This window comes from Babylonia areolata, chromosome 30 (assembly GCF_041734735.1).
Source record: "Babylonia areolata isolate BAREFJ2019XMU chromosome 30, ASM4173473v1, whole genome shotgun sequence".
In the NCBI taxonomy this organism is placed as follows: Eukaryota; Metazoa; Mollusca; class Gastropoda; order Neogastropoda; family Buccinidae; genus Babylonia; species Babylonia areolata.
The window spans coordinates 1,565,910-1,582,182 of record NC_134905.1 but is presented as its reverse complement, the minus strand read 5'-3'; the positions used below and the strand labels follow the sequence as shown (position 1 = coordinate 1,582,182).

At 47.1% G+C, this 16,273-nt stretch overlaps 1 protein-coding gene across 1 annotated transcript; it reads right to left on the bottom strand.

Annotated features, from left to right (window-relative positions):
* Positions 1–1,488: 1,488 nt before the first annotated feature.
* LOC143275273 (uncharacterized) lies at positions 1,489–13,762 on the bottom strand. Its single transcript, XM_076579253.1, has 6 exons — positions 13,679–13,762; positions 11,373–11,444; positions 7,874–8,002; positions 7,137–7,317; positions 5,839–5,941; positions 1,489–1,999 (listed from the first exon to the last, which is right to left on the bottom strand). Exons 2-6 carry the CDS (start codon positions 11,425–11,427, stop codon positions 1,802–1,804), a joined length of 666 nt encoding a protein of 221 aa, XP_076435368.1. The 5' UTR covers positions 11,428–11,444; positions 13,679–13,762; the 3' UTR covers positions 1,489–1,801.
* Between the last annotated feature and the right edge of the window lie 2,511 nt (positions 13,763–16,273).

The window sequence follows — 16,273 nt, the reverse complement described above, 5'->3', positions numbered from 1 at the left end:
GACAGATGGTGAGAGGGAGAGGGAGACAGACAGACAGAGAGAGGGAGAGAGATGATGCGAGAGACAGAGGCAGACCGACAGAGATGGAGACAGACAGACAGACAGACAGAAAGACAGAGACCTATTGAATACGAAATATAGAGAGACAGACAGACAGACAGACAGACAGACAGACAGTAAATGTACAGATTGTTCAGCATAAACCACACACATTCTCAATACTTCAACGTTGTTGAGAACTCCAGACCATTTGCAGCTGCTCAGATTGCTTCAGAGATTTATTCAACTTTTTTCAGGGGCGGTAATTAGGAATGGGGAACACCATTGTCTCACTGCACGTGACTTGAATACATCAGATGGAATATTTCTTTTGTGTCATTTTTTTTTTCTCACAAATGACAGTACCATTTGGAAAGTTGCAAAGATTTCTTTTCGGGGGCTGGACAGTGCAGTGAGCATTTCTTACAGACACACATACAGTCTTGCTTATGCACTTCCGGTTTTCACAATAATTAAAAAAAAAAAAGAGTCATCGTTTACAAATGACCAGATAACTGTTAATGTTAAACCAAATCACCGATTTTTACAAGTCATTACAAAAGATTTTGCCAGTCATTACAAAAAAAAGACTGAGTACATGAGTCTATCACTACAGGTAACTAAATTGCGACAAGACTGAAATAGAAACATCGCTTTTTGTTGTTGTTGCCTTTTAATGAAGACTAATAATAATGGGATGGTCACAGCAAGGCACGGCAAGGCAAGGCAAGGCAAACCTTGTTGTCCAAGAGAACAGTGCTCCCCACCAAGAGAAGTGTGGAGGTGGAGGGACAGGGTAAAGGGGTGTGGAGGGGTGGGGGTGGGGGCGGAAATGAGGTGACCATCCACATCCCCACCCCCTTCTGTTTCGCGTGTTGGGGTGGGGGGGAGAAGAAATGGGGCGGAGGTGGGGGGAGAAGAAAGGGGGCGGGGGAGGGGGGAGAAGAAAGGGGGCGGGGGAGGGGGGGGAGAAGAAATGGGGCGGGGGGAGGGGGGAGAAGAAAGGGGGCGGGGGGGAAGAAGAAAGGGGGCGGAGGAGGGGGGGGGGAGAAGAAAGGGGGCGGGGGTGGGGGAAGAAGAAAGGGGGCGGGGGTGGGGGGAGAAGAAATGGGGCGGGGGAAAGAAGAAATGGGGCGGGGGGAGGGGGGAAGAAGAAAGGGGGGCGGGGGAGGGGGGAGAAGAAAGGGGGGGGGGAAGAAGAAAGGGGGGCGGGGGAGGGGGGGGGAGAAGAAAGGGGGGCGGGGGTGGGGGAAGAAGAAAGGGGGGCGGGGGAGGGGGGGAGAAGAAAGGGGGGCGGGGGTGGGGGGGAGAAGAAAGGGGGCGGGGGAGGGGGGAGAAGAAAGGGGGCGGTGGTGGGGGGAGAAGAAAGGGGGCAGGCGTGAGGAAGGAAGGGGTGAAGGGGGTGGGGATTGGGGGGGGGGATGAGGGTGGAGAGTGACTGTAACCCCCTCGCACCCCCCCCACCCCCACCCACCCCTTCAAACCCTGTTGGGGTGGGGGTGGGGTGGAGGAGGGACAGGGAGGTGGTGGGGGGGTGGAGGGAGAGAGACTGTTGACCCCCTCCTCCCTGTTCCCCCTTCAGACCTCCCAGTTGGGGTGGGGGTGGCGGGAGCGGGACCGTGTGTGTGTGTGGGGGGGAAGGTTGAGGAAGAATGGCAGGGTAGGGCAGGGGGGTGGAGGGGGGAGGGGGAAGGAAGGGATGAAGGGAGTGTAGGCCCCCAACCCACCATCACCCCCGGCCCCCTCCCTCCCAGCCCTTCCTTTAGCCTTCCCAGTTGGGGTGGGGCGTGTCGTAGAACTGGCAGTGCACGTGGTTCCTCTCCTCTAGGGCCCAGCCCCCGGCATCTGTGCAGGCCTTCATGTAGCGCTGGTAATGGCCAGGGAACTTGTGCAGATCCACGGCCAGGCCCGAGTAATGCCGCGACGTGCAGCTGTGACACGCTCCCGCCAGCTCGTTGATCTGTGCGCACACACACACACATCTATCTGTCTGTCTGTCTGTCTGTCTGTCTGTCTGTCTGTCTCTCTCTCTCTCTCTCTCTCTCTCTCTCTCTATATATATATATAGAGAGAGAGAGAGAGAGAGAGAGAGAGAGAGAGACGTGTGAAGTCTGAATGGTTTATTGTTTAGGCCTTTCTGCCCGTGACAACAGGGGTAAGGGGGGGCACGGGGGGGGGGGGGGGGGGGCTTCCGTGTTAACATCCATTATAAAGAACAGCGCCAATATATGTAAAGCAAACAAAGGGTAGAAAAGAGAGAGAGGACAGAGTAAGACAGACAGAGAGAGAGAGAGAGAGGGAGAGAGAGGGAGGGAGAGAGAGAGAGAATGAATGAATGAATCTTTATTTTCCAACGGTGAAGATATTAGCACTTTGACCGACTTACACATCTGCCGTTGTTCTAAGAGACACACAAACATGTACGCATATAAAAGTAGTTATACTTAATACATGTATAAGAGAGAGAGAGAGATGTGAGTGTGTGTGTGTGTGAGAAAGAGGTGTGTGTGTGTGTGTGTGTGTGTGTGTGTGTGTATGTGTGTGTGTGTGTGTATGTGTGTGTGTGTGTGTGAAAGAGAAAGAGAGAGATAGTCACGTGTTCAAATCCTACAAGTGGATCGGCATTTTTGCTCCCTACTAGATCCTTGAGTAGAGGTCTGGGAGCTAGTCTTTCGAATAAGATGATGAACCGAGGTATTGCGTGCAACATGCATTTAAAAGATCCTACGGCAACAAAAAGGTTGTCCCTGGCAAAAATTTTGCGGGAAAAAAATCCACTTTCATAGTGAATCAAATCCACTTACAGACCGCTTGTGTTCATGGGTGACTTCAACACTGTGGGGACGCGCTTACCCCGAGGAGAGCGGCCCGAATTTACACTCAGATTTGTTGTGAGAAAAGAAAAGGTGACACAAGACAACACACCTCAACACAGCACAGCACAGCACAGCACAACACGCCATAACACAGCACAGCACAATACGACACAACAAACCTGAACTCAACTCACCTCAACACAACTCAACGCAACATACCACACGAAAGCACAGCACAGCACAGCACAGCACAGCACAGCACAGCACAACAAACTCAACACAGCACAGCACAGAACAGCTCAACTCAGCACAACACAGCACAGCACAGCACAGCACAATACAACACAGAACAACACAGCACAATACAACACAATACAGCACAACACAGCACAGCACAGCACAATACAACACAACACAGCACAGCACAATACAACACAACACAGCACAGCACAATACAACACAATACAGCACAACACAATACAACGCAGCACAGCACAGCACAACACAATACAACACAGAACAGCACAGCACAGCACAGCACAGCACAATACAACACAGAACAGCACAGCACAATACAACACAGCACAGCACAATACAACGCAGCACAGCACAGCACAGCACAGCACAATACAACACAATACAGCACAGCACAATACAACACAATACAGCACAGCACAGCACAATACAACACAGCACAGCACAGCACAGCACAATACAACACAATACAACACAGCACAATACAACACAATACAACACAGCACAACACAATACAGCACAGCACAACACAACACAACACAACACAGCACAGCACAGCACAGCACAACACAATACAGCACAGCACAGCACAACACAGCACAACACAGCACAGCACAGCACAGCACAACACAACACAATACAGCACAGCACAGCACGACACAATACAACACAGCACAGCACAGCACAGCACAGCACGACACAATACAACACAGCACAGCACAGCACAGCACGACACAATACAACACAGCACAGCACAGCACAGCACAGCACAGCACAACACAATACAACACAGCACAGCACAGCACAACACAATACAGCACAGCACAGCACAACACAATACAACACAGCACAGCACAGCACAGCACGACACAATACAACACAGCACAGCACAGCACAGCACGACACAATACAACACAGCACAGCACAGCACAGCACAGCACAACACAATACAACACAGCACAGCACAGTACAGCACAACACAATACAACACAGCACAGCACAGCACAGCACAACACAGCACAACACAATACAACACAGCACAGCACAGCACAATACAACACAGCACAGCACAGCACAGCACAATACAACACAGCACAGCACAGCACAGCACAACACAATACAACACAGCACAGCACAACACAATACAGCACAGCACAGCACAGCACAGCACAGCACAACACAATACAACACAGCACAGCACAGCACAGCACGACACAATACAACACAGCACAGCACAGCACAGCACAATACAACACAGCACAGCACAGCACAGCACAGCACAGCACAGCACAACACAATACAACACAGCACAGCACAGCACAATACAACACAGCACAGCACAGCACAGCACAATACAACACAGCACAGCACAGCACAATACAACACAGCACAGCACAATACAACACAATACAGCACAGCACAACACAATACAGCACATCACAGCACAGCACAATACAGCACAGCACAATACAACACAATACAACACAATACAACACAGCACAGCACAGCAGAATACAACACAATACAGCACAATACAACACAATACAGCACAATACAACACAATACAGCACAGCACAGCACAGCACAACACAATACAGCACAGCACAGCACAGCACAGCACAATACAACGCAGCACAGCACAGCACAACACAGCACAGCACAATACAACACAATACAGCACAGCACAGCACAACACAATACAACGCAGCACAGCACAGCACAGCACAGCACAGCACAATACAACACAGCACAGCACAGCACAGCACAATACAACACAGCACAGCACAATACAACACAATACAGCACAGCACAGCACAACACAATACAGCACAGCACAGCACAGCACAATACAACGCAGCACAGCACAGCACAGCACAACACAATACAACACAGCACAGCACAGCACAATACAACACAGCACAGCACAATACAACACAACACAGAACAGCACAGCACAATACAACACAATACAGCACAGCACAGCACAGCACAACACAGCACAGCACAGCACAGCACAGCACAGCACAGCACAGTACATGACTCACAAAGATCCTGCTAGACTTCTTCAGTTCAGTTCCACCTGGTACTTCGCCCAATACAATTCAATACAATTAAATGCAATACAATGCAGTAAAATACAACACCATACAATGCAGTACAATACAACACAACATACTACAATACAGCACACTACCATACAGTACAACACAATGCAGTACAATACAATACAATACAATACAACACAACACAACACAGTACAGGAAAGTACAGTACAGTACAATACAACACAACACACTACATTGCAGTACAATACAATACAGTACATTATAATACAATACAATACAGTATAATATAATACAGTACAACACAATACAATACAGCACAATACAGCACAATACAGCACAGTACAACACAGCATAATATAATACAGTATAATACAGTACAGTACAACACAATACAATAGAACACAATATAATACAGTATAATACAGCACAATACAATACAACACAACACAATATAATACAGTACATTACAATACAATATAGTACAGTACAATACAACACAATACAATACAGTACAGTACAATACAAAACAAGACAATACAATACAGTACAGTACAATACAATACAGTACAATACAATACAACACAACACAATACAATACAGTACAGTACAGTTCAATACAATACAATACAATACAGTACAATACAATACAATACAGAACTGACCCAGATTTTGCCAGAATTCTTCAGGTCCACCAGGTACTTCAACATCTTGGGACTGAGACAGGTGCTGCCACCTGGGGCGTGACACTGAGAGCTGCATCGGTAGCTGTCGTCACAACGTAAAACAGTCATCAACCAGTGTAGCTGTCGTCACAGCGTAAAACAATCATCAACCAGTGTAGCTGTCGTCACAGCGTAAAACGTGTGTGTGTGTGTGTGTGTGTTCTCTCGCGCGCGCAAGCCTTAGTACGTTTGTGTGCCTGCGAAACTAGGCGCTTGCATAAGCCCTCACGCTAACTATCCCCGCCTCCACCCTCAACAAAGAAATAAACGAAAGAAGAAAAAAAAAGGAAAAATAAAAGAAAATAGAATAAAACAAATCAAACTGCAATAAAAATGAAAACAAAATAAGACAAAGTAAAGAAAAAATTAAACAAAATCTAGACAAAAACCAAACGAAACCCAAAAAATCCAACAGAGCGACGTACCTGGTTCCAGAGGCTTTTCCGCCCTGACACACAATTAACTCACTCAGTACGGCCAGTCCTCTCTTCTCCTCTACACAGACCCTTCGGATGTCCAGTTGGTGTCTGAATGACCCAACCTTTAGCTTCCGTCGTCAGAATTGTGGTATTCTTTGTCAACATTCACGTCTTCAGTATAAGAGCCTTCGTTTGCAATATTTTGATGATGGTAATTGGGGTGAAACGCTGTTAACGTCGTCTCTTTCGCCGTTCGTATGGATAATAATAATAATAATAATAATGGATACTTATATAGCACACTATCCAGAAATCTGCTCTAGGTGCTTTACAAAAACGCTTTTGTTAACATAAAACATTATATCTATGTTACATAAACACACTAAAATGTGACCACACACACACACACACACACACACACACACACACACACACACACACACACTGCATACATACATTTTAACATACATGTGTATCTAACAGCTACCCTAACACATACGCACACATAGGCAGGCACAAACTTACATAAACACACGCACACACAATACACATTCATATACATGCATAATTATGTATACACACATAGTCAAGCACACCTAACGAAAAGGAAGTGGACCTGCCACAATTGAACTTATTGATGAGGGAAAAGGTGAGTTTTGAGACGAGATTTAAAAGATGCGAGGGAATAAGAATGACGGAGGTTATAAGGGAGCTTGTTCCACGTCTTTGGCAATTGAAAAGAAAACAGCACTATGGAGAGTTAAAAAAAATCCAGGAGGAAAGCAACAAGAAGAACAACAGTCCAGCTGAGCGACGTACCTGGAACGAGAGGCCTTGCCACCGTTGCAGACGTCCCGGAGGTTGTTGTATGGGTAGGCATTGTCCTTCTGTCCTGAGGGGTGCCGCTTGGCAGCGATCCGGTCTCCGTCAGGGGAGAACAGCTCACAGGCCAGGTCTTTCACCTTCTTGCTGCAACCCCATCCCCAATCCCATCCCCAACCTCACACACACACACACACACACACACACACACACACACAAATCTAAATCCAAGGACCCTCACTCATATTCTGGCTTTGAAGCCAAGCGATCATTGCCCTTTGATACCCCCGAAAACGGAGTATGGCTGCCTACATGGCGGGGTAAAAACGGTCATACACGTAAAAGCCCACTCGTGTGCATACGAGTGAACGCAGAAGAAGAAGAAGATTGCCCTTTGATATATATTTTTTTAATGCAGAAAAAAGAGGCTGTGATGTGATGTGATGTCTTGTCTTGTTCAACATAGCTCAGCATGGCAAACACTGCACAGCACAGCACAGCACAGCACAACACAGCACACCACTCCACAGCACAGCACAGCACAACACAGCACAGCATAGCACAGCATAGCACAACACAGCACAGCACAGCAGACCACACCACTCCACAGCCCAGGACAGCACAGCACAGCACAGCACAGCACAGCACAGCACAGCACACCACACCACAGCACAGCACAGCACACCACAGCACAGCACACCACAGCACAAAGGCACGACACAAAGCAGTGTTACCACTGGAGACACAGCAGCGGCGGTTGTAAGGTCCTCCACACAGGTTTCTGACGTAAGACCCTCCGTCACACGCTGATGACGTGTACTGACATCTCCCGCCACGTTCAGTGCACCGGGCATCATTGTAGGCTGCACACGTCATCACGTCAACGTCATTATCTGCAGCTGTCAGCAGGGATGCAGTGCAACAACTTCAACAACAACAACACCAACAGAATCGACATCAGTAGGACCAGTGACAACACCAGTAGGACCAGCGACAACATCGGTAGGTAGGACCAGCGACAACACCAGTAGGACCAGCGACAACATCGGTAGGTAGGACCAGCGACAACACCAGTAGGACCAGCAACAACATCAGTAGGTAGGACCAGCAACAACACCAGTAGGACCAGCGACAACACCAGTAGGTAGGACCAGCAACAACATCAGTAGGACCAACGACAACATCAGTAGGACCAGCGACAAGATCAGTAGGTAGGACCAGCAACAACATCAGTTGGTAGGACCAGCCACAACATCAGTAGCACCAGCGACATCAGTAGGACCAGCGACAACACCAGTAGGACCAGCGACAAGATCAGTAGGACCAGCGACAAGAACACAATGACGACGACGACGAAGACAGTAACAACAACAACAACAGCAGCAAAATACTTTACTGTTTCAACAGTGTGAACAGGACACAGTTCCTGTGTGTGCAGATCATGTAGCACTGCGCTAAAAATATATCAAAAAATAGATTTAAAAAATAACATAAATGAATAAATACTAAAAACTAAACCGTATCGAGCATCGATCAGCGTGTGTCGGATTACCAGGTGGACAGGACACAGTGCTAGAGGTGTAAGGTGTGACAACAGGACTCAGGTGCTAATGACAGTGCCAGGTGGACAGGACACAGTGCTAGAGGTGTTAAGGTGTGACGACAGGACTCAGGTGCTAATGACATCACCAGGTGGACAGGACACAGTGCTAGAGGTCTTAAGGTGTGACGACAGGACTCAGGTGCTAATGACAGTGCCGTGAAACAATCGTTACCATGACCAGTCAGGTGTGTCGCATCACCAGGTGGACAGGACACAGTGCTAGAGGTGTAAGGTGTGACGACAGGACTCAGGTGCTAATGACAGTGCCGTGAAACAATCGTTACCATGACCAGTCAGGTGTGTCGCATCACCAGGTGGACAGGACACAGTGCTAGAGGTGTTAAGTGTGACGACAGGACTCAGGTGCTAATGACAGTGCCGTGAAACAATCGTTACCATGACCAGTCAGGTGTGTCGCATCACCAGGTGGACAGGACACAGTGCTAGAGGTGTTAAGTGTGACGACAGGACTCAGGTGCTAATGACAGTGCCGTGAAACAATCGTTACCATCACCAGTCAGGTGTTCTAAGGTGACAGCTGATTGCTATGGCCTGATGGTCACCATCCTTCGTTTTTTGTTGTGTGGTGTTGTGTGAAAAAAACAATATTTATTCAACTTTTCATCCATAACAGCTGGTTTATCAGAAGAAGAAACCTGCACATTGTTGATGTGGAGATAATGCCAATATCCATCTGATTACTAATTGCTCGTGAAAATGCCAATATCCATTCGATTAGTAATGGCGTGTTGATTTGGAGGTAATGCCACCATCCATTTGATCAGTAATGATGTGTTGATTTGGAGATAATGCCACCATCCATTTGATTAGCAATGACGTGTTGATTTGGAGATAATGCCAATATCCATTTGATTAGTAATGGCGTGTTGATTTGGAGATAATGCCACCATCCGTTTGATCAGCAATGACGTGTTGATTTGGAGATAATGCCACAATCCATTTGATTAGTAATGGCGTGTTGATTTGGAGGTAATGCCACAATCCATTTGATTAGTAATGGCGTGTTGATTTGGAGATAATGCCAATATCCACTTGATTAGTAATGGCGTGTTGATTTGGAGGTAATGCCACCATCCATTTGATCAGTAATGGCGTGTTGATTTGGAGATAATGCCAATATCCACTTGATTAGTAATGGCGTGTTGATTTGGAGATAATGCCACCATCCGTTTGATCAGCAATGACGTGTTGATTTGGAGGTAATGCCACCATCCATTTGATCAGTAATGGCGTGTTGATTTGGAGGTAATGCCACCATCCATTTGATTAGTAATGGCGTGTTGATTTGGAGATAATGCCAATATCCACTTGATTAGTAATGGCGTGTTGATTTGGAGATAATGCCACCATCCATTTGATTAGTAATGGCTCGTGCTCTTTCTTCCAAGTTAGACTGACGTCTGCTCCAACTCTGTCGCTCTTTCAATGAGGCGACCGATTGTGTGATAGCATCGTGCCTGTTTTTTTTTGGTTTTTTGTTGTTGTTGTTTTTTTAATTTTATCTATATTTTAAGGTACTCTTACTTAGGAGTTAATATCTTCCCATACATTGTTGCATTACGTCATGTTTAACGGCTCGCTCATTTTCCTTCACACCTTCATGTCCACACACACACACACACAGTGATTCGATCTCTCACTTTGGCTTAAATAGCAGAGATGTAAAGCAAAACCCAGGAAGGAAGGAAAGAGGAAGGGAGGGGGGAGGGAGGGAGGGGGGGAGGAAAGGGAGGGAGGGAGGAAGGAAGGAAGGAAGGGAGGGAGGAAGGAAGGGAGGGGGGGAGGAAGGAAGGAAGGGAGGGAGGAAGGAAGGGAGGAGGTAAGGGAGGGAGGGAGGAGGAGGTAAGGAAGGAAGGGAGGCAGGAAGGAAGGAAGGAAGGGAGGGAGGGAGGAAGGAAGAAAGGAGGAAGGAAGGGAGTGAAGAAGGAAGGGAGGAAGGAAGGGAGGAAGAAAGGAGGGAGGAAGGGGGTGAAGAAGGAAGGGAGAAAGGAAGGGAGGGAGGGAGGGAGGAAGGAAGGGAGGAAGGAAGGGAGGAAGAAAGGAGGGAGGAAGGGAGTGAAGAAGGAAGGGAGAAAGGAAGGGAGGGAGGAGGAGGTAAGGAAGGAAGGGAGGAAGGAAGGGAGGAAGAAAGGAGGGAGGAAGGGAGTGAAGAAGGAAGGGAGAAAGGAAGGGAGGGAGGGAGGAAGGAAGGGAGGAAGAAAGGAGGGAGGAAGGGAGTGAAGAAGGAAGGGAGAAAGGAAGGGAGGGAGGGAGGAAGGAAGGGAGGAAGAAAGAAGGAAGGAAGGAAGGAGGGAGGAAGGAAGGGAGGAAGAAAGGAGGGAGGAAGGAAGGGAGGGAGGAAGGGAGGGAGGGAGGAAAGAAGGGAGGAAGAAAGAAGGAAGGAAGGAAGGAGGGAGGAAGGAAGGGAGGAAGAAAGGAGGGAGGAAGGAAGGGAGGGAGGAAGGAAGGAAGGGAGGGAGGGAGGAAGGAAGGGAGGAAGAAAGGAGGAAGGAAGGGAGGGAGGGAGGAAGGGAGGGAGGGAGGAAGGGAAGGAGGAAGGAAGGAAGGAAGGAAGGGAGGGAGGGAGGAAGGTGAAGAAGACAGCACGTGACAAACGAAGGCCGGCTCACCTTGAGCGCCAGTCAACACCAGCCACAGACACACAAGGACAGTGATCCACTTCATCCTGACTGAAACTGAAACTGAAACAGTCACACAGTGCCTGTCATCGTCATTGACACAGTGCCTGGTATCATCATCATCATCGTCACAATGCCTGTCATTGTCATCATCATCATCATCATCATCGACACAATGCCTGTCATCATCATCGTCACAATGCCTGTCATTGTCATCATCATCATCATCATCGACACAATGCCTGTCATCATCATCGTCACAATGCCTGTCATTGTCATCATCATCATCATCATCATCGACACAGTGCCTGTCATCATCATCGACACAGTGCCTGTCATTGTCATCATCATCATCATCGACACAGTGCCTGTCATCATCATCATCATCATCATCGACACAGTGCCTGTCATTGTCATCATCATCATCATCATCATGGACACAGTGCCTGTCATCATCATCATCATCGACACAGTGCCTGTCATCATCATCATCATCATCATCACCACAGTGCCTGTCATCATCATCGACACAGTGCCTGTCATTGTCGTCATCATCATCATCACCACAGTGCCTGTCATCATCATCATCATCATCATGGACACAGTGCCTGTCATCATCATCATCATCATCATCAACACAGTGCCTGTCATCATCATCATCATCATCATCACCACAGTGCCTGTCATCGTCATCATCATCGAAACAATGTCTGTTATCATCATCATCATTATCATCATGGACACGATGCCTGTCATCATCATCATCATCATCATCATCATCATCATCATCATCATGGACACAATGCCTGTCATCATCATCATCATTATCGACACAGTGCCTGTCATCATTATCGACACAGTGCCTGTCATCATTATTGACACAATGCCTGTCATCATCATCTTCATCGACACAATATCTGTCATCATCATCTTCATCATCATGGACACAGTGCCTGTCATCATCATGGACACAGTGCCTGTCATCGTCATTAACTGTCGGTGTACTGACTGTGAGTTGTACACCGTGACGAGTGCGGTGGTCACATGGCTACAGCGCTGGATCGTCACCCGAGTTACCGGACTTCGATCCACCATGGCACCTGATGGGTTAACTCTCTCCACACGAACGGCGAAAGAGACGACGTTAACAGCGTTTCACCCCAATTACCACCATCAAAATATTGCAAGCGGAAGGCTCTTATACTGAAGAGGTGAATGTTGACAAAGAATACCACAATTCTGACGACGGAAGCTAAAGGTTGGGTCATTCAGACACCCACTGGACATCCGAGGGGTCTGTGTAGAGGAGAAGAGAGGACTGGCCGTACTGAGTGAGTTAAAGAGGGAGATTTATCCGATCTCCCAGGTCAGCATTATGTGCACACCTGCCGGTGCCCTTCATGAGTATGCACACGCAGGATATCAAGTACGCACGTTAAAGATCCTGTAATCCTTGTCACACGTCAGCGTTTGGTGTGTTATAGAAACAAGAACATACTCAACATGCACAATTCAGAAAACGGAGCATGGCTGCCGACCTAAATGGCGAAGTGTGTGTGTGTGTGTGTGTAAAAGGAGGAAGCACATCATCTTTCTGGCTGGATTTTAACTTACATTCTTTTAACTCTCTCCATACGAACGGCGAAAGAGACGACGTTAACAGCGTTTCACCCCAATTACCATCATCAAAATATTGCAAGCGGAAGGTTCTTGTACTGAAGAGGTGAATGTTGACAAAGAATACCACAGTTCTGACGACGGAAGCTAAAGGTTGGGTCATTCAGACACCCACTGGACATCCGAGGGGTCTGTGTAGATGAGAAGAGAGGACTGGCCGTACTGAGTGAGTTAAGATCTGCACACGATCTTTTTAATCAGTTGAGCTGTATTTTGGACTTCCTTGTGGGGTAACATAACATGCTGCCAATATGACATCTTTATCAACATTAAAAACACATTTATCAACTTTAACTGCAACAGTATTGTTAATGTCCATTTTTACTTCTTTCACAAACTTCTCTGTGTGTGTGTGTGTGTGTGTGTGTGTGTGTGTGTGTGTGTGAGAGAGAGAGAGAGAGAGAGAGAGAGAGAGAGAGAGTATGAATAACTTGGCAAACAATGAAAATGAATGAACATCAGTAAAAGTCAAACGTTTCGCTACTTTGTTTTCGTTCAGGCAGACAGACAGACAGGCACAGACAGACAGACAGACACAGACAGACGGACAGACACAGACACAGACAGGCACAGACAGACAGACAGGCAGTGGAAAAGGACAAAGAAAGGGAGAGACTTACCAGAGCCTAGACAGAGAAGCGACTGGTGTCCTTCTGATGGAAACGAGAGTGTGTCGTTCTACTTAATGCTGTCCGGCACACAGCGTTCTCTGTCTCTCCACGTGACACAGACGATGGATATAGATAGACAGCTGTTATGTTTGTGTTTGTTTTTAACACTTTCGCTGCTGCTAACCAGCATTGTTCGCCAGTGAAGGGCTGCCATCTCACCTGGCGAGATGGATCGGAGCTTACAGGTGAGCATGTATCCCAGGTCTAGATAAATCAGAGCTTACAGGTGAGGTTGTGTTTCAGGGCTAGATAAATCACAGCTTACAGGTGAGGTTGTGTTTCAGGGCTAGATAAATCACAGCTTACAGGTGAGGTTGTGTTTCAGGGCTAGATAAATCACAGCTTACAGGTGAGGTTGTGTTTCAGGGCTAGTTAAATCACAGCTTACAGGTGAGGTTGTGTTTCAGGGCTAGATAAATCACAGCTTACAGGTGAGGTTGTGTTTCAGGGCTAGATAAATCACAGCTTACAGGTGAGGTTGTGTTTCAGGGCTAGATAAATCACAGCTTACAGGTGAGGTTGTGTTTCAGGGCTAGATAAATCACAGCTTACAGGTGAGGTTGTGTTTCAGGGCTAGATAAATCACAGCTTACAGGTGAGCAAGTCACCCAGAGCTTCTAGAGGTTGTCTTCGACGGCTCTCTGCTGGTGAGGCATCTGCTTAGCAGATGTGTAGCGCATATGCATTTGTCCGAACGTAGTGACGCCTCCTTGAGTAACTGAAACTGAAACTCCTGGAACTCCAGACACGGACAGACATCCAAGATTCGAACAGCACAATCACCACGGGGCCCTGACTGGAGCCCTGGACAACGTGACCTTCATAGGGGGCGTCAGCCAATACTGAGGATGTCTGTCACCATTGTTCAATAGTTCGATGCGGTTAATCACCGCTGATTGTTCAATAGTTCGGTGAGTTAATCACCATTGTTCAATAGTTACTGAATATTCAATAGTTCGGTGATGTTAATCACCACTGATTGTTCAATACTTCGGTGAGTTAATCACCATTGTTCAATAGTTACTGATTGTTCGACAGTTCGGCGAGGTTAATCACCACTGATTGTTCAATAGTTCGGTGAGTTAATCACCACTGATTGTTCAATAGTTCGGTGAGTTAATCACCATTGTTCAGTAGTTACTGAATATTCAATAGTTCGGTGAGGTTAATCACCATTGATTGTTCAATAGTTCCGTGAGGTTAACTACCATTGTTCAATAGTTACTGATTGTTCAATAGTTCGGTGAGGTTAATCACCACTGATTGTTCAATAGTTCGGTGAGGTTAATCACCATTGTTCAATAGTTACTGATTGCTCAATAGTTCGGTACAGTTAATCACGACTAATTGTTCTATAGTTCGTAAACTGCATTCTACATTCAATCAGTCAATCTTATGTTCACTGATATGAACTTGTGGGCTTTTTTGTGGTTGACTGTTTTTGCCCCTGCCATATAAGCGGTCGGTCATACTCTGTTTTTGGCAGAGGTTTTATGTCGGGTATGTTCTTGTTTCAATAATCCACCGAAAGCTGACATGGATTACGGGATCTCAACGTGCGTGTTTCGTCTGCACTTCAATTTCCAGCCGCATTGACGTAATGTCACGACCAGAGATTCGGCATCTGAGGGGTTAACGCTGTCCGTCAGACAGTAACACCAGGATGTGGGTTTTTTGTCATTTGCTGGCATCCCCCTCTCCCTTCTCCCTCCACCTTTGTCTGATGTACCGAGGGAGGGGGGGGGGTGGAGAGGAGAAAGGGGAGAGGATAGGGAAGGAGGGAAGAGGGAAGAGAGAGGGAGGTGAGAAGGAGGGAGGGGAGAGAGGAGGGTGTCCCTCACTGGAGGGGTTGGGTGTTGGGGAGAAGAGAGAGAGGAGGGGTGGGGGTGGGTGGTTGAAGAGGTGTGAGGAAGTTCCTGTTTCAGTTTCAAAGGGGATGTCAGAGCGTACGGATAGATCCATATACGCCCACACACCCACACACACACACACACACACATGCACGCACGCACGCACGCACACACACACACACACACACACACACACACACACACACATATATATATATATGCATTGACTGGAGTTAGTTGGGAGTGGTCTTACATTTGCGTGCTTCTTTGTTGTTGAAACACACACACACACACACACACACACACACACACACACACACACACACACACACACACACACAGAGAGAGAGAGAGAGAGAGAGAGAGAGAGAGAGGGAGAGAGAGAGAGAGGGAGAGAGAGAGAGAGTTAATCACCACTGATTGTCAAACTGGATGATTCTTTCGATTTAGCACATCTTTTTGACGACTGCTTATCGAACAAGTTTCCACATGAAAAATTACACATTAAATTTTGTAAGCAAATACTAGGAGTAAACAAAAAAGCTATGGTGCTTCCTGTGTTAGGTGAACTGGGCAGATTCCCAGTAAGTTTAAAGATAATATGCCAAATTATTACACATTTGATTCACCTAATTCAATTACCGGAAACTTCCCTCATCAACAAAATATATAAGTCCATTTACCAACAAAAAAA